At 41.1% G+C, this 25,818-nt stretch overlaps 1 protein-coding gene across 1 annotated transcript in view; it reads left to right on the top strand.

Annotated features, from left to right (window-relative positions):
• LOC124798124 (leukotriene A-4 hydrolase) overlaps positions 1-25,818 on the top strand; it is a 131,196-nt gene that overhangs the window by 24,462 nt on the left and 80,916 nt on the right. Inside the window, exons 4-7 of the mRNA XM_047261382.1 lie at positions 16,304-16,415; positions 17,681-17,749; positions 18,421-18,648; positions 24,017-24,157. Coding sequence (XP_047117338.1) covers positions 16,304-16,415; positions 17,681-17,749; positions 18,421-18,648; positions 24,017-24,157 — 550 coding nt within the window. The remainder of the gene's footprint in view (positions 1-16,303; positions 16,416-17,680; positions 17,750-18,420; positions 18,649-24,016; positions 24,158-25,818) is intronic.

The raw sequence follows: 25,818 nt of genomic DNA, 5'->3' as shown, positions 1-25,818 counted from the left end.
ATTGAGAGAAGAAGTAGAAAAGATATGGAGAATTGCTGTGTAATTCATTAGATAAAAATGCAGTAATGTCATATCTCAAAGAGAAAAATTCAGCTCTAGGCAGGATCATGAACAGGAACTATGGCTTAAGTTTAAAAGAATGATTGACTATATAGTGGATAGATATGCACGTAGTAGAACAGAACACTATAGGAGAGGTCCTCCACATTGGAAGGCCTGTGTAAAGAAACTTCGTAAGAAATAATAATAATAATAATAATAATAATAATAATAATGTTTATTTGTCCATGTTAACTTTACAGTCTTGGACATCATCATTTTTTGTACAATTATTTCAATATCATGTCATTTCAAGAATGAATATATACATCAAGTAGCACATTGTATATCATTCCATGCAATAATGTTATAAACACATTAGCACATTATATATCACTCCATACATATAATGATTATATACATCAGTTAGCCAATTATAACAATACCACCACTAATATACTGCAGTATGTAAAAGAATAAACTAACAGTACTGCAGCTCAGAATTCTTTTAATGAGTATAAACATCTTTCTATTAACAAATTTTTAAACTTGCCCTTGAAAAGACTGCCTTGGAGTTGCTTTATATTTTTTGGCAACTTATTATAGAATTGTCTCCCAGTTACATATGGACTGTGGTCTGTAGCTTTCTTGTTAGTCCGTATCCTACGATAGTCACTTTTGGCTCGAGTATTGTAATTATGGGTGTCACTGTTCTTTACATTATTTTCCTCGTTCTCTTTTACAAACATTATGGTCTTAAATACATACAATGAGTAAACAGTAAGTAATTTATAATTTTTGAAGTAGTCCCTACAGGACTGGCATTTGCTTATATTAGCAATTATCCTAATTGTTCTCTTTTGAAGCCCGAAAATGCGATCCATATAGACAGTGGGTGCCCCACCCCAGACCTCGATCCCATATTGCAGATGTGAGTGTATTAACCCATAATACACTTGTTTAAGGACAAGGGGAGCTACTATATTTGCAAGATCTTGTAGTAGGTAAATATTACTAGAAACCTTTTTACAGGTGGAGCTGATATGCTCTTTCCAAGTGAGATGTTCATCAATAAATATGCCTAAAAACATATGTTTGTCAGATGTTTCAACTGTAGAAAATGATGAAGTATGAGTATTATTAAAATGTAGCAAGAACTTTATTACTACAGTCTTGTTCTTATTCAGTGTTAGCTTATTCACTTGGTTCAAATGGCTCTGAGCACTATGGGACTCAACTGCTGTGGTCGTAAGTCCCCTAGAACTTAGAACTACTTAAACCTAACTAACCTAAGGACATCACACACATCCATGCCCGAGGCAGGATTCGAACCTGCGACCGTAGCGGTCATGCGGTTCCAGACTGTAGCGCCTTTAACCGCTCGGCCACTCCGGCCGGCGCTTATTCACTGTTAGATATTATGTGATCATTTCAAAGTTCTCTTTGTTGCTTTGGAATGCTGCTCCCTCTGTACAGCCCAGCTAATAAAAGATGTATCATCAGCATAGTTCACTAGTTTGGAGTTTTGTGGCTGTGTTATATCATTAATATATACTATAAACAAGAATGGTCCAAGTATACTTCCTTGGGGAACTCCACAATTGAGAGTTGTGTAAGCTGACTTTACTATTTGGATTTTACTTTCATTCTTATAATTAAATTTTGTGCACTGTCTTCTATCACGGAGATACGAACTTAGTAATTTTAGAGCTACTCCTCTTACCCCGTAATTTTCTAACTTGGATAACAGTACTGCATGATTCACAGAACCGAATGCTTTAGACAGAGCTAGGAAAGTCCCTATAACTTTGTTTCCTTCATCCAGCCTGTTCAGGAGTTCTAGGAAAAAAGTTGCTAATGCTGTTATTGTAGATAGTCCTTTTTGAAACGCATATTGTGTTTTATTCAATAGTTTGTATTTACAGAAGGATTCCATTTGATCTAGAATTATTCTTTCAAGCAGCTTGCCAAGTGTTGAAGTCAAAGAGATTGGCCAGTAGTTATTTATGTCTGTGATAGCCCCCTTTTTATACACTGGTAGTATCTCAGTGATTTTTAAAAGCTCTGGAAAGGTCCCATGGCCAATTTAACTGTTAATTAGATGTGTTATTGGTTTTATTAACTCGTTTTTGCATTCTTTAAGTAGTGTGGAAGATATGTCATCCCAGCCACTAGATGATTTTACTTCAAGTTTTGAGATTATATTCATGACCTCAAACTCTGTTACACTCCTTAGGAAAAATGAATTACTCATTTTAACTGTGTTTATTTTCAGGGCTTATTCATCTTTTTCTTCTCTGCATGCCTTACTAAAATGTTTAATGAAGGCCTCACATACAGACTTTGGTTCATTCAACAGTATTCCATTTTCTTCTAATGCAATGTTGCTGCAGCCTGGTTTTTCTATATGTTCACATTCTTTGTTTACAATATGCCAGGCTGTTTTGCTAATGTTACTAGTTTTTCTTATCTGTTGGGCATAATGAAGTGCTTTTAGTCTCTTCAGGGATTGACTATTGCACAATAAGTAGAAAACGAAGCCTAAGCTACATTTTCCAATGTTCCTTTAGGTGTACTGTACCAATTTAACTCTCACATCACTCCAAAGATAAATGGTACTGTCAGTGGTATTGAGAAACAGCAGAAATCACTAAACTTGTACATAGATCAAGGGCCTAAAGGGATCCCTATCAGACTGAAAATACAATTTTCATCTGATTTAGCAATCACCTCTCCACATCGCCTCCTTTAGCCAAAATATGTTCTAAAGACTTAAAACAAACAAAAAAAAACAAAAAACAAAAAAAATGCTCAGTGCTTGGAAGAGAGCACAGTGAACCATAAAACTATCTACCAGTATCACTGACATCCATCTGTTGTATTACTGTAGAAAATATTCTGCGCTGAAACGTAATGATTAATCTCTACCGTAATGGTTTCCTCCATGTTAACAAGTATTGATTCTAAATACATCAGTCATGCAACACCCAACATGTGCTTTTCTCACATGACAGCCTAAAAGTGATGTATCAAGGCAATCAAGTAGCTGCAATATTTCTTGACTTGTGAAAAACATTTGACTCAATACCTCAGCAATGCTTTTAAAGGAAAGTACAATCATATGAGGTATGATTTGAAATTTATGGATTGAGAGTCGTTGACAGAAGTAGAAGTAACTTTAGGTGGTCAGCAGGAAAGTGTGTTGGGATCCTTGCAGTTCTACATTTACACTGTGGGTGTCACCATATGGTGAATGACAGGGTGTACCTTGTACCTCTGCTAGTCATTCCCTTTACTGTTGTATTCACAAATGGAACAAGAGAAAAACATTTGCCTGTGTTATTCTGCATGAGCCATGATTTTTCGTATCTTTTCTTCATGGTCCTTACATGAGATATATGTCGGTGTCAGGAGAATCGTTATGCCGTCTATCATAAATACTGGTTCTCAAAACTCCAGAGATTCCCATTTGACTGCATGGAGGATTTCCATAATACTAGCATGTTGATCAAACCTACCACTAACAATTCTGGCAGTGTGCCTCTGAATTGCTTCAATGTCTTCGTTTAATCTTGTCTGGTTGAGATCCCAAACACTCGAGCGGTACTCAAGGATGCATGCCACAAGTGATCTGTAACCACTCTCCTGTATAGCTGAGGTACACTTTCCTAGAACCTCCCAGTAAGCCGAAGTAAACCATTTATCTTCCTTATAACTGACATTACGTGCTTTTTCCATTTCATGTCGCTTTGTAACTTTATACGTAGATTTTTAATCAACATGATTCTGTCACGCAGCATACCACTCACACTAATTCGAACATTACAGGATGTTTTTGTCACTAATCTGAATTAACTTACATTTTCCTATGTTTAGAGCAAGCTACCATTCATCACACCAAATAGAAATTCAGTCAAGTCTTCCTGTATTCTTCTACGGTCACTCAGCCACTGTTCATAGTGTACATTAATGACCTGGCAGACAATGTTAAAAGAAATACCAGAACTTTTGCAGCTGAAGCAGTTGTCTATAATGAAGTACTGTATTAGCTGAAGAAAGCTGCGCACATATCCAGTCAGATCTTGATAAGTTTTCAAAGTGGAGCAAATATTGATGATTTGTTTGAAATATTCTGCGATGTAAAACTATATAGATAGATTGCTCCACACCACATAGATGTTGAGTGATACACAGGCACATTTGAAAGAAGACTGTTGAAAATGTGTCAGCTTTTGGCAAAAGTTCTTCATTATATGAAGCGCTCACGCGCGCGCGCGCCCACACACACACACACACACACACACACACACACACACACACACACACAGAGAGATTTGCACATATACATGGTCACTGTTGTCCCCAGGCACTTTTGTGCTGCTGCAGTGAGTAGCAATCTCAGTTGGAGTGGGTAATGGGAGGCACAGGAGGGGTCTGGAGAAGGGAGAGAGAGGTATAGCAGGGAAAAGGGTTGGGGGAAAGTGCTGTAACACTGTCTGTAGGAGTGTGCGGGTTAGAAGAGAAGGGGGAAGGACCGTGCAAGTGATCTGGGGGTACAGAAGGTGTGTGTGAGGCTGGTGTGAGAGTTGGAAAGGGGATAGAGGCATGTGGGAGAACTAGCAGAGGTCAAGGCCAAGGGGGTTACAGGAACAATAAATATGTTGGAACAACCTTCTGTTCCTCCACTACCAACTCCAGCTGAGATTGCTTCTCAACACAGTACTGGAGACAACACTGTGTGTGTGTGGGGGAGGGGGATTTGAAGGGTTTTGTCTGAAAGGTGACATTTTCCAACAGTCTTCTTTTAAATATGCCTGTTTGTTGCCCAGTGCCTCCCCTATGTGATGAGTTGTAATCCATCCTAATTCATATAGTTATTCCATTCCAAATGTTCCATTGTGTGAAAGTGTAGTATTCTGTGACTACAGTATCAGTGTGTCATAACTGGAATCAGTCAATTCATACAAGTACAAGGGTGCAACAGTTTGTGGCAATACAGAAGAAAATGATTACATTGGCTCAGTTGTAGGTAATGTAGGTGGTAGACTGTGGTTTGTTGCTAATACTGGGAAAATGAAGTCAGTCTGCAAAGAAGATAGCATACAAAACACTTGTGTGATGCATCCTAGAATATTGTTCAAGTGTGTGAGGCCCTTAATAAATAGGACTAACAGGGGATATTAAACTTATACAAAAAAAGATAGAACCAAGAGTCACTAAGTGCCTTTTGACACACATGATATCTGAACTGAAATAATCAATTTTTGAAAATATAATGTAATTGGTTAGGTAAAAAAATCAACTCACCAAGTGGTGACATGAGAACACACACATAAAATGTATTACATATGCAATACCTTCTATATATGTGTTCTTCCACCACTACTTGGTGAGTAGAGTTTTTACCAATCCAATTACATTATGATGTCTGAATTGGCAGACACTTGAAAACAGAAGAGAAATATTACGTGAAAGGCTACTTACAAAGTTTGAAGGAACCTAGGAATATACTAAGCCTACTATGTATCACTCCCATGAAGATTATGTACGCAAGATTAGACTAATAACACTGTGTACAGAGGTATTTAAGTAATCATTCTTCCTGCACACAGTACACTAATAGAATGGGAAGAAATCCTAAAATATGATACAATGGGAAGTACCCTTGGCCATGTACTTCAAAGTGGTTTGCAGAGTGTGGATACTGTAATACTTTGCAGTCTGACACTCAGGACAAAAGGATTTCATTTAAGCATCTCCCTGTTATTGTGACTTTACCAAAAACTACAGAAGATGGACAGGCATGCTTTGCAAGTTGTTTTGATTAACTCAGAAAGGGGTGTCCCATTTAAAGTATGACAGATGTCTGAGGGACACCACTGAGTTCTGAGGACCTGAGACACTTGAGAGAGGAGCTTCCAGACCTTCTCACAAACAGGCCTGGTGGTAAGCCTCAGCCATCTTAGGCCTCAGCAATAAAGAGAAAAGCGCGGAGACATTCTTAGCAGTTTTCTCAAGAAAATCTGGCCTGTAAGTCACTCGGGAAATGGCCACAAACAGTGGCTGGCACCACAGCAAGCGATGGTGTGAGAATGCTGCCTGCATTCCTGTAATCCCTATTAGCCACCAGCCAGCGACTTTTTGAAGCAAGATCAGAAAGATTGGCACCCTGTGACCAAAACCCACAGGGAGAGACTACCCTGTGCCAATCATTCATTGGGTGACATTGCAACCTGAGATCACCAGTAACAAGACAATATGACAGGAAATTCAGCACCCTGAAAGGCAAAAGTGGCAGAAGAGGATCAGAACTGCCAAGTATGGGCAGTCGGGATGATTCTTAGTTCCAGCTAACTCATTTAAGCTTTCATCCTGAGTTCATTCTGATTCTGGTTATTCTGAGTTCACACAGAAATTTTCAATCATTGTGAGTTGTTTTTGAGTCTTCATTGAGAGATGATTTAAGCCTATATTCTGAGTTCGTTTTGCTTCTGGTCATACCAAGTTCACTTGGAGCTTTTTGGAGATGATTCTGAGTTCATGTTGAATTCTTTTGGATTATTCTATGATGATTTTGAGAGTCACTCTGGAGAGCCTTTCAAGGGATTTTCTTGCTAAATCATTCACATGCTGTTTTGCATAGAGCATTGTGGTTTTGTGTTCTGAAGGCATGCCAACCTATTTTCTGCTCAGTTTTCAGACTTTGAATCTGATCCCTACATTCATCCTGACATCTGTTGTCACTTTGTCATATCTTCTGTTACCATTTCATGTTGGGTACACTTTCTTATGGTCCAATGTTTGAATCTTTAAGCATCTAAGTGTGTTCTTGTCACCTGACCTTTACTTCCAAATATAACATTCTGCCTCAGCTTTCTAATCACTGCAGGCAATAGATGCCCCATGTGCACTGGGACCTAGTGAATGGCCACTCTGGCAAGAACAATAGAGCTGCATTGGATTTACATAGAGAGTTCTTAGGCAGGAAGTGAGGGAAATCAGTGAAGTTGCTCTGAATGTCACCCTCAATGCTACAGATGTGGACATGACAGCTGCAGACTGTCAATCAGAAGTCACACAATGTCATGCCGCCTCACCTGGAGACTGCCATGTTACTCTGATATCACACTAGTCACCCACACTTATTTGCTGGTGATTCCATTATGTGGTGAGATGAAGTGGTTAATCCCCACCCTACATGCTCAATTATCGAATCATATCTGTGCCCAGTCAAATTAACACTGAGAACTTTGCTTGATGATTTGTGTATAATTATAATAAACCTAATTTTTCCTTGCTTTATAAATTTGAATTTATTACATTTTGGCACCCATATGAAGTCATGCGATCCCATTTCCATGGAAATTATGTTCTGTTTTTGCCATTGTTGGCACCTAAAGTGGACACCAAAAATGTGGTAAAATGCTTGGCAATTGGGATATGACATGCATATGGGATGGGATGGAATGAAATGCAAATGCAAATTAATGAAAACAGGGAAATGTTTCTATGTTGTTCTTCTTCCTCCATTCTTTTCCCTTTGGATGCAGAATTTCCTGTCATGTTGTCTTTTCATTGGCAAGCTCAATTTGCCAGGTGACCTGAATCATTGACTTGGAGTAACTCTCTTCGGTCAGTCTAGTTTACAGGGTGCTAACTTCTTTGATCTTGCTTTGAAAAATCCCTGGATACACATATATGCAAAAAATTGAACAACATGGTAGCTCAGCTTATCAACTCCTACCCCCTTCTTCGGATGTACAGATATATACCTTGTGTGTTTGATTGTTCTTGTGTGTTCTGAGGAACAACTCAAGCTTTTAACTTGAGCTAGTGTGTTCAAGGTCTTGTGTACATGTTCATTCACCACATTACTAAGTATAAAAAAATTCTAAATTTGCAGAAAGCGATGGATCGTCTGTCAGCTTATTAAAAATATTAGTTTAGTTTGCCTTGCTTGTGACATTAGTGATGCTGCAATACTTTGTGGAAGGGCTAAAAAAGCTATGCAGCTTCTGCATTCAAGGAAGGTCATATATTTTGAACTGCAACTACAGATCAGTTTATTTTATGCATTTTCACTAAGATTACCGAGGAAACACTATTTTAGTTTTGAAAGTCAGAACTGATTTTTATTTTATGTTGTCTCAACATAGTTTCCTTTCCTATTTAGGAACATCCTTACCTCTGTGAATATTCTCTCTGGTGGATACTTCTAAGAACAGTGTGATGGTGTAGCGATTGCCAGTCCCCACTCTCATGTGCTCACAAACCTATATATGGAGCACTTCGAAGAAGAAAAACCAAAATCAGCCACATGTAAGCCTACATATTCTTTTCATTACAGTGATGGAATGTTTGCAATTTGGCCGCAGGGGAAAATGGGAAAGACAAAAAAAGATATTTTCTATGTCAGCTAAATTCAAGACATTACGACATAGCTCTCATGCTAGAAGAGAAAATGAGAGAAACTGCCTCCTCTGGATTGATTAGTCAGAGGAATGTGAATAACATTCTGGGACATGGTATTACCACAAACCCACTCATAAGGACCTGCATCTGCATGCTGAACATCACCCCAAACCAATGCTGAAAAAATGATATTCTCAGGACACTGTTACACAAGGCCTGTACCACATCAGATGCACAAAACACCTCTAAACAGTATTCTGCAGCAATGATCATACAGACAAGCAACTTCTTCCAATCTGGCCATTGGGGACACAAGCTATGAGGAGGCATAGAATTCATGAGCCACTGCCTTTCTTGCAAATGGAGAAGCGTAAGTTGTGATGCATTTTTTGCCTGCCCAACAAAATTAGATCAGTTCTGGGCAATGTAAAAGATGCTTTGAGCTACCACAAACCAGGAGTTTACTGGATCCCTTACATGGGCCAAATAATCAGAGCCTTGACGAACACTGCATGAAACACCATTGACACACACATTTAGCATAATCATGAAGTCGGCAGTCACAGAACACTGTGTAGTGGTGGGACAATCCATGAATTCTGATGAAATGAAGATGCTGGCAAATACTTAAAAATTCAGTGGAAACCTAAACCAGAATATGAGAATTGAAAAGCAAATGTCAAACAAAATGGATGTGGGAATATTCAGGGGTTCTGTATGTCCTCAGCTATAAAGGGAGATTGCTCCAGCCCCTGACATCAGTCCATCAGCATGTCTGATGATAACTTGGTCTTTTGTCATCGTATTGTGGGTATTTGTTGTCGTGTTCTGGCAGTTCACCTTAGAACATTACATTTGTGAGATTTTCTGGGAAAAACGAGAAAAAGCCGATTTCATTAATGAGAAATGCAATTGAAAAAATGTAATACATTACTTGCCGTGGCCACAGGAGTGCGCATTTGGGTGTTGTGCGGTTGCCCGTGTGAAAGTGTACTTTTGCTAGAAAAAGAGCTAGTGCTCAAAAGCTGGTATGAATGCTGTTGTGTGTTTTTGTGCACCACATATCTATTACACACGAGTTGTTTCATTTCTGTTATATTCTTATTTCTCCATACAAGAATTTCCATTATTATAATACACTATTGATGTGTCCACAGATTTTATTTATTTATTTATTTATTTAAAGGCATTGAATTTACAGATTGAGAATATCATACATGGGAATAGTAACCAAGTACTATACAAAACCGATCCAAGTCATTCAAATGTGGCTTTATTCATAACCTCTGAACAATAAGCCTCATGGGACTCCACAAGACCCGGAATACTGATCTGAGTGATACATGCTAGAATAACAACAAGAGATTCAGTCAGCACTGCTCTGCGCATTTATAGATGCAGGCTGCATGTAGACGACACAGTGGAGACCATACTGTGTGCACGCTTCCCATCAGTGGACTCTAGTGGCCAGTCCATGCTGATACAGTTGGCTGGTGGTTTGAATTCACCCGCATTTATAGATGCAGGCTGCATGTAGACGACACAGTGGAGACCATACTGTGTGCACGCTTCCCATCAGTGGACTCTAGTGGCCAGTCCATGCTGATACAGTTGGCTGGTGGTTTGAATTCACCCATGGGGCAACACTACATTCGGTGCGCTTCACACTCACTGGTAGCAGGGTACAGCACACCTCTCCCTCATGCAAAGTGGACATCCAGCTGATGGAGGAGGTGCCGGCAGCCCAATGAGAGTTGAATATGGAGCAGCAACACCCGACGGCGACAATGGTGTTGGGACACTGCGCCAGGTGGACATTGGAGCGTAGGGCCAGAATGTGCAGGAATGTGGGCATGCCCGAGGATAATGGGCCCGTGCAGTGCCTGACAGCATCACCGGAGATGAGAGTGCCATTGACATTTCTTCATCATCATCAGCAGGCAGATCCCACTGCAGAAGAGATGGGGCTGGATCCACCGGCAATGATGGCTGAGGCGATGATAGTAAGCGAGCTGGTGGAGTTTGCCTGACTGGTACAACAGGTTGCAGCAATGGACCCAAGGCGGGAGACGGACCAGTGCCAGGTGCAGGGAAGCTGGAACCCCAGGATGCCACAGTGGAGGAGGCAGCCAATGGGATGGGAACGCATCCACAGCAGGTGATGGAAAGCTCGAGGTGGAGGGCAGCAGGGTGGGCTGCGGGGATGGAGGCCACACCTAAAAACCAGTAGCTTCTGGCAGTGAGCGGAGACACAACTGATCAAAGTGGCACGCTACTAGCCCTTCGGCTGTATGGATGTCACAAAGACAGCGGATGACAGTGGCTGGTATTCACTTTGGCCAGCGACCAAACCCTGGTGCCCATGCTGTCGGTCATCGCATGAAGTGGGCGGACAAACCCAACCACAGCAGGTGTGGCACAGGGTGCAGAAGGTGGAGGAGAGTGCGTGGCTGCCAGCTGTGAAGCAAAGTCCACCAGGCTCCATTTCCTGATAGGCGTGATGTGATAGGTATTCAGAAAACAGAGGACATTGTTTTGCAGCAAATCCACAAGAAACTTTTTTATTTGGGGCTTAAACATACACACTACTTGTTCCACCTCACCATTTGACTGTGGTGGAATGGCAGAGCCATAATATAATGAATGCCGTGACGGGAACAAAACGATTTGAAGGTGTGAGAAATGAATTGGGGCCCATTATTGGAAACTAAGGTACAAGTCAACCCCCCAATAGAAAATACCCTCAAAAGTGTATGAATTGTGGCCTCAGCTGACGTCAGCGCCCACCAGAGATGTAAGGAAACCAGGAAAATGCATCCACAACCAAGAGCCAATAGGAATTCAAGAAGGGACCTGCAAAATCTATGTGAATGCATTCTCATGGCAGGTGTAAAGCAGGCCAGGGCGACAGGGATGCCATGGGAGCTGCCTGTTGTCAGACACACTGCTCACAAGCTGTGACAAAAAGGAAAATTTTGCCATCAATCCCTGGCCAAAAAACATGTCTCCTAGCTAGCAGTTCAGTACACAAAATGGAGAAGGCATAGAACCTTGTGCCATATTGTGCAAGGAATGACTACTATAGGAAAGAGGTCTTCTGTGGACAACAGCAAAACAGTGTGAAAAACAGAGAGCCAATATCTGAACGAAACATAGTTACACAGGGCGTCTGAAGCCCGATCCAGCAGTTTGCCTGGCCAGCCCTGTTGAAAAAACTGAACCACCTGACGGAGAACTGGGTCGATGGTAACAGCAGTTGCTATGCGTGAGCTTCTAGTTGAGAAACCCTGGACTGGAGCCTGTGTTTCAATATCATGATGGAAGCAAAGCAATTCTTCGTGATCAGAGTTGGGATCAGGACCCACAGGTAGGTGGGACAAGGCATCCGCATTGGCATGTTTAAATGTAGGACAAAAATGGATTTCATAACTGTAGCAAGTCAAGAACAGCACTCAGCATCGTTGGCGGTGTGCTGCATTGTCAGGCAAGGAAATGTGAGGGTTAAACAAGGAAGCCAAAGGTTTATGGTCAGTAATAATATGAAACTTGGAACAAAAAAAAAACTTTGAATGTCTTGAAAGCCAATGCCAAGAGTCTCATTTTTCCACTTGAAAGTATCCCCAGAGTGAAAGATTTAGAGGCGAAAGCAACAGGTTGTTCAGAGCTGTCGGCATATTGATGTGCTTGGACCACTCCAAGGCCATACTGTGAGGCATCAGTCACCAAAATTATTTGCTGGTCCAGACAGGACATAACTAAACGAGGTGCTGAGAGTAGTTTGGATTTCAACATTTGAAAAATACATTAGCAATCTGGGTTCGAGCAAAATGGAACATTCTTGCATAACAGGGCACACAAATGGTGGGTCAATGTTGCTACCCCCAGGAAGAATTTATGGTAGTAGGTAATCTTCTGTAGGAAGGCCTGAAGCACCTTCATGGATGAGTGCGAGGCATAGATGTGACAGCAGAGATGTGGTTCTGGCAGAGGATGAATCCCATCCTACAAAACCTCGAACCACAGATAAACAACACAAGATTACAAAAAATTGAGATTTCACAAGGTTATACTGTAAGCTTGTGGACTGTAAGATGGAAAAAAAAGTCCTCAAACTTCTCAAGTGATCAACATTGTTTGGCGCCCATGACATTATCATCCAGATAATTAATGCAATGCGGGACATGCATAGTCAGTTGCTCTAAAAATGTTTGGCAAATAGGAGGGGCACTATGCACACCAAAAGGAAGGCACAAATATTGATAGGGACCAAAAGTAGTATTCAGAACCAGAACATGCTGAGACTCTTTGTCCACAGAAACCTGCAGATACACTTCAGACAAATCAGTTTAAGAAAAGTTCTGGCCACCTAATAATTTCACCAACAGCTCCTCCTGGCATGGGAGAGGATTGGTATCTACGCTCTACTGCTTGTTGACAGTAGTAGTGAAGTCACCACAGAGGCAAAGTTCCCCTGTTGGCTTTTGAACTACAAGCGGTGGAGAGGACCATTCACTAGTCAACGGGTTGCACCACCCCTGGAGATTGACATCCATCCAATGCTGGTTTCACTTGACCTTTCAGGGCGACAGGAGTAGGATGCGCATGACAAAAATGAGGCGAAGCTGTGGATTTCAAAGAAATGTGATCAGAAAAATTCATAGCACACACAGTACCTTCCAAAAACAAGTCTGAAAACTTCTCACACATTGTTTCCAATTGAGAATATGGTACCTGATCAGACGCAAGGTGAACTGCATGAGTTATGTAAAATCGCAATGCTGGAAATGCGTCCATCCTGAACAAGTTCTCAACACTGGCATCAGAGACCACCAAAAATGTAATGGAATGAACACTGACTTGTAAGAGGCAGCTACCATAAATTGTCCCAACAGCCCAGTGTTCTTTAATTATAACTGACCAGTGTCAAAAGCAGCAAGCCTAAACTCACGTAGGTTTGAGAATTCAAAACATCACTGCAGCATCTGTGTTGACCTGTAGCTGGAGCACATGGCGTAAAACATTTAACTCAATAAACAGCTTGGGAGAAGTCACAAACATTGGAGCCACACAATTTATATCCATGTCCATATCCTTGGCAAGCTTCGGTGAACGACACACAAAGGCCGTGTGGCCTTTCTTCTGGCAAGCATTACAAGTAGCCCAGTGCTTAGGGCATGCCGAACATTCATGGTGGACAAAATATAAAGACGAAACAGAAACAGAAAATGCTGACACTGGCACTGCAGGAGTTGCAGTTGCTTGGCCCAGCCTTGATCATCTTGATGCCGGCCCCGCTTGTTTACCACCACCACTGCCGCTTCCTTGTGTAAGCTACACATCATCCTAGGGGGCACATCCTGTGACACTACTTCCACATTGTCCTATGCTGTAATTTGGTCACCTGCTGCCCGAGAAACTTCAAAATATTCTGATATTTGCAAAACTTCTGCTAACAGCGTGTTTTTACGGAGTAAATCCTTCTGGTGCACTTCCTTGCCTGGAGCTAAATGATAACTGCATTGCATGCCATAGAGTCTCCATAAGAGTCATTATGGGCATCAGTAATGACCTGGCACTTATGGCTAAGGCCATGAAGTTCAGCTGTCCAGCCCCTGTATGACCGGTTTGGTTTCTTGCAGCATCAGTAGAATTCAGCTCATGCCACTATGACATGGGTTCATTTGCGATAGTGGTTGGACAATAAACTGCACACGTGATCAAAAATAAGAGCTGCCGGTTCTAACAAAAGGAGCAAGCTGACACAGTAATTGATACGCCTCAGGTGGAATCCACGAGAGGAAGAAGGCTTGGTACAAATTCGAGTCTTACACTGAAAGTCAATAAATGCTGTCTTGAGTCTTTTTTTCTTAAGCTTCTCAATCCTCACTGAACCTTCATATGGAGGAAAAGCGGGTGGATGGACTGGTAGAGCGGTACCCTGTCTGTTAATGGAAGCTAACAGAGTGGTCACAGCCAAGTAAACTGTTCAATCAAGGCCAGCAGCACCACATCTGTAATGGATAAATCTGATGAAACCAAACCTGCATTTTATTAGCAGGACACTTAGAAAATGTAACAGATCTACTGCTGTGCAGTGTGGGATCCTTACCAGATAGGACTGATGGAGTACATAGAAAAAGTTCAAAGAAGGGCATCACGTTTTGTATTACAGTGTCGTGAAATATGGGAGAGAGTGTCACTGAAATGATACAGGATTTGGGATGGGTATCATTAAAAGAAAGGCATTGTTTGTTGCGATGGAATCTTCTCACAAAATTCCAATCAACAACTTTCTCCTCCGAATGTGAAAGTATTTTGTTGGTTCCAACCTACATAGGGAGAAACAATCACTATGATAAAATAAGGGAAATCAGAGCTCATATGAAAAGATAGAGGTGTTCTCTCTTCCCATGTGCTATGCGAGATTGGAATAATAGAGAATTGTGAAGATGGTTCGATCAACCCTCTGCCAGGCACTTAAATGTGATTTGCAGAGTATCCATGTAGATATAGATGTAAAGATTGCACTTGCAGAAACCACCCCATCCTCGTCGCCAATTGTGTAGTAACTACGTAATACACAAAGCTGATCCAAGTCACACAAGTGTGGCTTTATTCATAATGTCTGAACAATAAGCCTCCTGGGACGTCATGAGACCCAGGACACTGATGTGCTTGATACAAACTAGAATAACAACAAGAGATTCAGTCAGCACTGCTCCGTGCAGTGGATAGCGCAACGAAGACTGCGCTGTGTGTATGCTTTCTACTGGTGGTCTCTATTGGCCGGTCTGCACTGATACTTTTGGCGGGCAATTTAAGTACACATGTACGCAACATTACACTTGGCGCACTTCACACATACACATACTACTAGCAGCATAAAGCAATTGGCAACAGGGGGAACAGAGTTTTAAGATCCTTTTGTATTTTTGATTCATGATAATGCCATAAAATACTGTTCTTCACACTCTTAACAAAAGTGGTTTTGCCGGTGAGACATCTTTAAGAATGTCCTTGTAGTCTGCACATCAATGAATGTCATTGAACTTTCAGAAAACTGCAGTAATAGAGCTCAAATGAAACAGCTACCTGAGTCTGAAATAAGTCTGTTCATTTTGAGTGAAAGGAAAACACTGTAAATTTGTGGAAATCTCAGTTAAGGACAATATGAAATGTGATATATCTCCTTATTTCTTGTCCAATAAATTGACTTTTAATCAATGTATGCACTACAAACATCTTGTATTAGTTATGGATCTAAATCCATACAATCGTACTAAAACTTGTTCCAATCTCTGGGAGTTCCTTTATGTATGTGTGTATTCTGAAAGTTATGTTGGTTAGCAGAACAGTTGGTCACAGCAAAAATTAAACTGTGGTATAGTACCATAAACAGAATGAAGACACCATTTTGTCATAGAACAGTATGATATGAAAATAATAATATATTCTAGTCTGAAATTATCCAGTGCATTGCTCAGTACAGTCTCAGCTTTTCTCTAAACCAAATCAATGTAATACAAAGAGGTTCTTGTGAAATTTATATTTGAGTTTGTTTGAGTAGGAGGTGGGGGTAGAAGAATTAACTGGTTTGTACTTACCATGTTGCATGTTTGCTTGTTTGCAGGAAAATTAAGGCTGTTTTATACCATCGGTGTATATCAATAGCTGTAAATGGTATTTGCAACTGTGAATGTATTATTTAATGATTTTAGAAGAATTATTTGTGTATTCTCTTGAAAGTGCAGTTTTTGATTCAATAGTTTCAGTATTATTATTGTATTATTTTCACACATTTGAGAAAAATGCTGCGTAAGTTCTGGTCAGAGATTATCTTTTTCTGTTTCAGTGTGATTGTGAAAATAGAGTATGAAACATCTCCAAGTGCTAGTGCACTCCAGTGGCTCTCACCTCAACAGACAGCAGGTGGAAAGCACCCATATCTTTTCAGTCAGTGCCAGGTAATGACAACACCAGTATGAACAGACACATCATGATAGTGTTTAAAATGCCAGAAGCATTATGTAATTTTTATCTTATTAATTTTGTGTACTTAAAGTAAGATAATTATCATTTAACAGAAACAAAAGAAAAATTACCCTAAATTAAAGAAAAAAGCCACTTCACACCTTCACGAGATTTGTTCTGTGGAGGTGAAAACTTCCAATCTGATGCAAAATGAAATACATGGAATGATGAATGGTGATGTACAATGTTGTGCTATGGAATTGTGATCTGTGGTTACAGAAAGTATTAAGGACAGTATATGGCAAAGTGAATTTGTGAAGATTTAACTTAAAATGCAGATGTGACTAACAGTATAGCAAACATGGTAAATAGTGAGAAAGGACTGGATAAGAGAATAATTTTAAAGCACAAAATTAGATAAATTATCTACGAAGAAATTAGTTTTACAAGTAAACCTTTGATTAATGTGTATATGAAGAACATACTGTCCAGTATACAAAAATAGATAATTTTTAACTACAGTGTGGTAAAAACAGCCTGAAAAGCTTATAAGGGTGTTGCAGGGTAGGTTGTGCTGAGAAATAATTGTTGAGAAAACAATTTGATGCATGCGCCTTTTGTGATTTAATTAGCATTGAAGTTAGCGAATCATATCATTGCAGGTGCAAATTTGAGCAGCCTGCCAGAGACAAGTGTTGCTAATCGTGTTCTTTGTTTGGTATCGTTGAATCAGGCAAAAGAAGCTTTTGCTCACCTAGCTTAAATTTGGCACATCCGAAAAAGGCACATTTTAAATGGTAATAAGCCTCTCAACAAATGGTAACTCACGGACTTACAGTTGTTTGTGCATTACTCCATTTCAGCAAATGCAATTGCTTGAATTTGTATATACAGTGGCCTGATTGCCTTACTTTAATGCTAGTTAAAATGGAACTCGAACAATGTATCGAATTTTTTTCTTAACAATTATTTCTCAGCACAACCTACCCTGCAACTCCCTTACAAGCTTTTCAGGCTGTTCTGACCACACTGTATATTAATTCACATTAGATTAAGTTGTAATATTAGTAAAATATTAACTGAGAGTGGACTGAAAATATGTGTTTCAATGGCAGTAACTCCAGCTTTTAATGCTTTAGTAGGTACATTTGAAAATACTGTTACCATTTTTTCCTACTAATCAGCTCTTCTGCTCTAATCAGTCTTAATCTGTATTTCATGAAGCAGCTAAAAGTACTGACTTTTCTTTAAATTTCAGGCAATTCACTGCCGTTCAGTGATTCCATGCCAGGACTCTCCAGCGGTTAAAGTTACATATTCTGCTCAGGTAAAAATACTCTCTCTCTCTCTCTCGCTCTCTCTCTCTCTCTCTCTCGTGTGTGTGTGTGTGTGTGTGTGTGTGTGTGTGTGTGTGTGTGTGTGTGTATCTGTATTTTCTATTTTGTAGTGAGGTGTATTTTAATTTATGTTGAAATTTTCATCATCTTGTCTTTGTTAACCACATTTCTTTCACACAATTAATGTATGGGCTCTAAACATCTGACTGTTGTGTGCTCTATTAAATATACCATCATCATTGATACTGAGGAAAATTAAAATATTGTGACCCTCACTTTAGCGACAGCATACATTTATTGAATGCAAAATTAGCATTCTCTAACAACAGATTAAATTATCCATTAGTTCACAGAACCAAATGATAACAGTTCCTGATTGAAGTTAATATAAGTTCAAGCTTGACTACTTTGTTGCAGACATGTATTGCAATTGTAATATTAAGGGCAATTTTCATATCCATAATAATGTGTAGAAAACTACAATTGAGACCTCCTTGTCACCAAACTTAGTAGGTTCTAATGCGCCCTTGTGAAGTTTGCATTCACACTTTGATTGAAGGCGCAATATTCATTTGTAGAGTCTTCTGAAATTAAGGTTACATGCCTTAAAACATCTGTGGTTTTTCCATGCCAATATATGTATATGTTCTTTACTTCACAGATACGTGCTCCTGAAGACTTGGTTGTGTTGATGAGTGCTGTGAGAGATGGGGAACCATCTCTTGTTGGTAAAGGATTAAAACTTCATAAATTTCGTCAGAATGTGCCTATACCTTCATATCTGTTTGCTATTGCTGTCGGAGCACTGGCGTCCCATCGACTGAGTCCCAGGTGCCAAGTGTGGAGTGAGAAAGAGTTTGTAGACCAAGCAGCCTACGAATTTGCTGAGGTATATTTGTGAAATTGCAGAGTTGTTCTTTATTCACAGCACAAAATACTGTAGGGTGTACGTGTGAGATTTGCGATTTAGTGTACAACACTGTTATATCTACACTTATTGTTGACAATCACTACATACATAAAAATTATGTCGGATGATAAATGCATGCCAGATGTTGACAGTTTTAGCAAAATATTAACATGACTATTAACTGTCCAAGTTCAGACTCCTGTCACTGGCAGCTGAATGCACACCAGCATAGACCTGGTCTGACTGAAGAATGTTTGCATACAGTGAAGAAGATGCAATTGGTTGAGGCCCTGCTGGCAGCGGCACGATGTATTTGTATTTGCCAGCTGGTGGGCTAGCTGCAGGCGACTGTAGCGTACTTGCTTTGCTAGGCCACCACTGGCACTAGATACAAATGCTGCAGTGGCATTGTGCAGCTTGCTGCCATGTCCCTCCTCTCTTCCGCAGAGCCAGTGCCTTTGGCGATGGCGCGTGAAAAAGGACGACCGTGCCGGCCAGATCGTGCTGGTGGAAGGTCAGTATCGGTGAGGAAGCCACCCGATCCACCCAGGTGACCTGACAGCAGTGATGGCAGCATCACATTTGCTGTTGTACGGTGACAGCATTGGCTTCCATTGGCTCATCATCATCCAAAGATGTGACTGTCAGCTGGCTCCGGCCGAGTGGGGTGTACAGGCAGGAGTGGCCTGGAGGATGGTGGACTGGCCGCAGTGATGACCCAGCATGTGGGGGCTCTGTGGACCCTGTGGCAGCAAGAGACAGGCAGTAACGACACGGGGATGCCTGGCTGTTGATCTGATGAGTGGGTGGCATCCAGGCAGTCACTGTCGGACATGGATTGAGGGTCTACATCCAGTGAAGGAGGGAGGCCTCCATGGCGTCTGGCCCCTAGGAGGGGGCAGTGTGTGCAGGAGGCCCTCTGACAGGTCTGCTGCAGCTGCAGCTGCAGCAGGTCATTGCCCCATCGAGGGCATAGTTAATTCTGATGGTTGGAGTGTGATGCCCCACTGATATTCACAGTGAATATTCAACTGGCCTTATTTCTCCCAAACGGTAGCCAGTGCCCATCCCGGCCACCAACTGAAGGTGCACGCCCAGACTGGATTCCCCCTGACATATTGTGAAGGGTAAGGCTGTGGTGCAGGACAGAGAAAATATAGGGGTGTCTGGGTTTGTCAGCCATGGAGGAGCTCCACTGGGCTATGGCCTATCAGCTGGGTGGTCCTGTGTCCGCCTAGAATCATAGGCACTGCCATATCTGAAGGCGAGTCTGCCAAGCATTTTGCTAGTTGCATCTTGAATGTAAGCACCGTACATTACACCTCACGATTTGATTGGGGTGAAATGGTGCAGACGTAAGGTGAGTAATACAGTTCTGGATGCAGAAACTGCGGAACAACACTGAGTCAAACTGTGGGTCTTTATCGGAGATGATCATCTGTGGCAATCCTTCGATCGCAAAAATCACTTTAGAGTCTCCGCAGTAGCTTTTGCTGGGGTATGCGTGACAAGTGGGTCATTTGGCAGGGCATCCACCATCACTAACCACATGGAATAACTGAAAGCACACACAAATTCTGTGTGGACACGGTGCCACAGCTGATGGGGGGTGGGCCCTGGAGCAAAAGTTCATGGGAGTGAGGGGGGGGGGGGGGCTGCCTCAGCACACTGTTTGCACCTGCAGACAAGCTTCTCAACTGCTGAATCAATGCAGAGCCAGTGGGCAAAATGCTTAGCTAGCGTTTTCATGCTGGTTATGCTCAAGTGACCTCAGTGGAGAAGTGCAAGAACCTGAGACCAGAGGACCAGCAGGGTGACAATGCAGACTTCATCCAAATCCATACTAAGGAGGAGTGTTTCATCAATCACTGCTAGCCAATTACAAAGAACAAAACAGTTGTGGAGTGGGCCTGACTCCTTAGCAGGTAGCTGTTTGGGCCAACTTTTGACACAAAATGAGACATCTGACAGAGAAATGGATCTTGCCGAGAGGCTTTCTCTACACTGTGACTGGGGGCTATCCAGTGCCTACTGCACATGATCATTGATTTGGAAACACACACATTCTCTTTTGTGAAATTCTGGGTCAGGACCAATGGGTAAATGCAACAGTGCATCTCCATTGGATGATAATGAATCTTATACTGATATGTGCTCAGAAATAAAGCTCACAGCAAAATTCTGTGTGCTGGCCTGTCTGGAGGACGGGGGCCAAAAAGCGCCGCAAGTGGTTTATGGTTGCTAATGAGGTAGAATTCATTTACATAGAGGAAATTGTGAAACTTGTGGACTGCTTAGACGATCATTGTCACTTTACTTTCTGTTTGTGAATAATTGCATTGAGCAGCTGACAGTGTCTTTGAGGCATATGCCAGAGTTTGTTCAGACCCATCAGCTTCCCTGTGTGACGAAACTGCCCCACGTCCATACTGGGAAGCGTTGGTGGCGAGAACCAGCTATTTGCCTGGTGTAAAGATTCCAGACATTAGCAAAGATTGGACATGGGCAAATGCCTTGTCTAAGTCCACTGACTAAACAAGAGGAACACCTTTTTTCCGTAGTTGTTTGAGGATGAATGACATTTGCTGCAATGGGAATAAGTTTTGAATGGTAACTGACTTTTCCCAAAAATGTTTGGAGTTCTTTCAGATTGTGCAGCTTAGGAAGGTTGGGAATAGCGGCTTGATGATGCAGTGTAAGATGGATGCTATCCTTTGAAAGAAAATGGCCCACATATTCTACTTGTGTCTGGAAAAACTGACTTCCACAGGTTGCACTTAAGGCCTGCTTCTTGCAGTTTAGTGAATAGAGTCTGAAGGTTGTCAAGATGTTCCTGTCATGAGGACTCTGTGATGATGATGTCATCTAGATAGTTTGTACAACAGGAGACATTACATTTTAACTGTTCTAAGAACCACTGAAAAAAGGAGGTGGGGAGGCCATTGGCGATGCCAAAAGGTGAGCACATCCAACAGTATAACCTGAACCGGGTGTTGATAAACATAATCTGTTGGGAAGTGCAATCCAGACAAAGCTATAGATATACCTCCTTGTAATCAATTTTTGAGAAACATTCACTACCCTCCAGTTTCGTGAGAACTTCATCAGTCCACAGAATTGGATAAGAATCTGCTACCAACTAAGTGTTAATGTTGGCTTTGAAATCTCCACACAAATGAAGTGCCCCTGAAGGTTTGCAAATGACAACAAGTGGTGTCTCCCATTGGCTAAAGGTGACCGGTTCAGTGATACCCAGACATTGCAACCTGTCAAGTTCCTCCTTGAATGCCGATCTCAGGGTGAAGGGGAGAGGCTAAGCACAACAAAATTTAGGTATGGCTTTCAATTTCAGGATTATGTGTGCCTCAAAATCTTTTACTGTCCCCAAACCTGACAAAAATGGGACCAAACTCATGGCAGAGGAGTTAGGGTTCCTTGAATGGAAGAGAGTTGAAAACAAGATGTACCTCATTTTGGATCTGAAACCCAAAGACTGTGAATGAATTGAGAGCAAAAATGTTCTCCAACCTTACACTGTCTACTGCTAAAAACTTGATCTCCCTCATCAGGAGGTGATATTCGATGTTGATCATGAACTCTCCTTGAACAGGGACAGGCTGGTTTCCATAACCAACCAAATGACAATTTGCAGAGGAGAGAGCAGGTCGACCCAGATGGTAATGTGTTTCCAGGTTCACAAGGGACACAGAGGACCCATTGTTGATCTGGAAACGTAACATTTGTTGTTGAATCAACTGCGCAGTGTTTCTGGGGACGTTGAGCTTGCAGCTATGGACTAGCATAATAGTATGCATTTTGCATTTCTGTGACCTGCACAACCAAATCTGAGGCCTAGCTACACAGGGAGCTTGACAGACTGTGATGACATGGCCTTGCTTATGGGAAGCAGCACACATGGTGCACCTGTGTGGGCAGCAGTGCCGGGAGAGTACTAGGAAACAATCAGAACATAACAGGAAACTGCAGCAGAAAACAGCAATGTCTGATTACAGCTTGAATGAATTAGAGAACATCAGGGAATGCCGCTGATGTGGTTCCAAGGAGCATATTGACTGTGTGGCCATGACATACTCAAATTGTTCAGACGCAGCTTGTGGCTCTTTGAAGGCCCTAGTGATTCCCAAAACGTACTCAACTGTTGGATCTTTTAAACGCTTCCCAACGGAGCTTTCTGTCTGGGGCAGTATGAACAACAACGATGTGAATTAAGGAATCGGCAGAGGCGTACTGGCGGTGAGCACACACAGATTTACATTTCCTACTTAGACCACAGAGACTGACAACCCATGCTTAGTAGGACTGGCCTGGTTTCTTTTGCCACTGGTGGAAATCCATGTGGGAAACCACCACATGGATTTGCATTATGTGATAAGTATTAAGTAAGTCACACATTGTGGGTCTTTCAATGGGGCAAAGTTTAAAAAAAAATCTAACAATGGATCCTGTACCTGAAATGCAGTTGCAGATGTCATGTGTATGTGTCCCAATCTTCCTCTGGTTTTTGGAGCAGTGCAGAAGGTTGGGGGGTGGGGCATGCAGGTGGCAGTGGGTGGGGGCAGGGGCAGTTGCTCCCAGAAAATTTGTAAATTATTGACAAAACAAATCTAACTGCTGCTGTTGTTTTTCGGGTTGTTGCTGCTGTTGTTGAAACTGAACCAACACCAGATCCATTTCACTCGCAAAAGACATGCACAGAACGAGCTACCTCGTCACCAAAACTGCTAAATCTACGCTCTTTGTTGACAACCATTACATACCCAAAAATTATGTCAGCTGGTAACTGCACGCCGAATAATGACAAAGTTAGCAAAAAATTAATACAATTATTAACTGTCCATGTACAGAGTACTATCACTGACAACTGAATGCGCACTGGCACAGAGCTAGTCTGGATTGAGAACATTTGCATACGGTGGAGAAGGTACAAGCGGACAAGGCCCCGTTGGCAGCAGCCTGACTCATTTGTATTTACCGGCTGAGACACTGGCTGAGAGTGACAGTGGTGCTCTTGCTTCTCCCAGCCTCTACTGGCACCAGATACAAATGCTGCCATAGTGGATTGCATGGGCGCACCATCATAAAAACAAGCTCCAGAAAGAGAAGTTGTGAATGTGGAGCAAAAGCTGAATTAAAATCATTTACTTTCATGTTACAAAAGATTTAAGGTTATGGATGCAATCTGGTTTTACTTCTTGATCATTTTTGTATGTACCATATTGATCAGCATCATCAGGGAAATCAGATGCAAATATATTTGCTAATTCTGTGCTTGCTTATGATTAAGAGAGTTCTGTTTTCTTAAATAATTCCTAGTTTTTATTTTCAGACTGAGAAAATGCTGTCCATTGCGGAAGATATCTGTGGGGAGTATGTATGGGGAGTTTATGATCTTCTTGTGCTACCTCCATCCTTTCCCTTTGGAGGTATGGAGAACCCTTGCCTCACATTTGTAACACCAACAGTGCTGGTAATTTGTAGAAACAATTTTTATGTCTAACTGTAATGGTAAAAGGTACTGTAAGATAATAATAGGAACATACTATCATTATTCAATGAGTTCTTAATGGTACTGTTTGTGGTAACAAGAAACTGCTATCTCAAGTTTTCAGTCAAAAACTATGTATGTAACTTTGCTTTTGATTGGAGGACTGACAAGTGCAGATTCTTTAAAATTACTTTCTGGTTGGAACAAGAAAATGAAAAAGGCAGTGAAATAAAAATGTAAATGTAGTAAAAATCACAAGCATAAGAACACTACCTGGAAATGGTTAGTGCCAAGCAACATGAAATGTGTACATTGTTCAGTAGTTGAATAATGTGTAGCTGCCATGTTGGAGAGAGAGGAAATTCCTGTCACCTTTGTCTGGGCTGGCTCCAGGAAGGGGCTATGGGGGGGTTGGGGTGAAGACTGTGCTGTCACCCAAGGTGGCAAGGTTTTGAGGGGGCAGAAAAATCTTTAATTTTAATATGATTCCAAAATGACGAATTAAACAAGACAATGAATGTTTTCCATAAATGAAGAAGTGTGATAGTGAGTTGGAAATATAAATCATTCATAAAATCAAGTGTCTTTCTGGAAATTATCTACAGCAGTGTGAAACAAATGACAAATGAAGTTCTGGAGCTGTTTATTTATTTATTTATTTATATACTTGTTCCACAGATCTGTACATGTGAGCAAGTCACTCAGATATGGAACATGTCAATATACATAATGAAATACATAGAATAAAGACATTGTTATAGTATTAATAACAGTGCACAAAAGTCATACTTATTAACTTAAAAACTAGTCAATATAATTGTGAAGATAGCAGTTTTATATTTAGGGCATTATTGCATTTATTTTAACCTTGAACAGTAATCAAAACTTCCCACTTTGGGTTTAAAAGTGACCCAAGAATGGAAATGAGAAAAACAGGAATTTTTACATTAGGGCATTATTACATTAGTTTAACAGTAAACAGTGTCAAAAAATTTAAAAACATCTTTCCAATCTGGGTTTTACTTATTTCTCTGAAAGAATTCCTCTAGTGAATAAAGTGATGTCTCAAGTAAATAATGTTTCAAGCTACGTTTAAATACTGATGTACTACTCCTTATACTTTTGATCCTGTTGGGTAGGGAATTGAAAATTTTCGTTCCAGCGTACTTTACCCCTTTCTGAATAAGTGTCAAGTTCTTTAACTCACAGTGGAAATCCTCTTTCCTTCTGGTGTTATGTTCATGATGTAGGCAATTCGTTTCATACAGAGTGGGGTTATTTATTATGAAGCACATCAGTGAATATATGTACTGAGATGTTGCTGTCAGTATTTCAAGTCGTTTAAAAAGATTTCGACATGAGGTTCATGGGGGTACACCACAAATGATTCTTATTGCTCTTTTTTGTGCTGCGAGGATTTTCTTTGCGGCAGGTGTATTGCCCCAGAAGATGATGTCATAACACATGACTGAATGAAAATAGCCAAAGTAAGCGGACTTTGAGATGGTAATGTCATTGAAGCGTGACAAAATTCGTAAAGCAAATGTTGCCGACTTCAGCCGTTTTAGTGTTTGTAGAACGTGATGTTCCCAGTTCAGCCTACTGTCCACGTATACGCCTAGGAATTTTGATAAGTACACTTG

The sequence above is a fragment of the Schistocerca piceifrons genome, chromosome 5 (genome assembly GCF_021461385.2).
Source record: "Schistocerca piceifrons isolate TAMUIC-IGC-003096 chromosome 5, iqSchPice1.1, whole genome shotgun sequence".
In the NCBI taxonomy this organism is placed as follows: domain Eukaryota; kingdom Metazoa; phylum Arthropoda; class Insecta; order Orthoptera; family Acrididae; genus Schistocerca; species Schistocerca piceifrons.
This window is presented reverse-complemented; position numbering and strand designations above follow the sequence as displayed.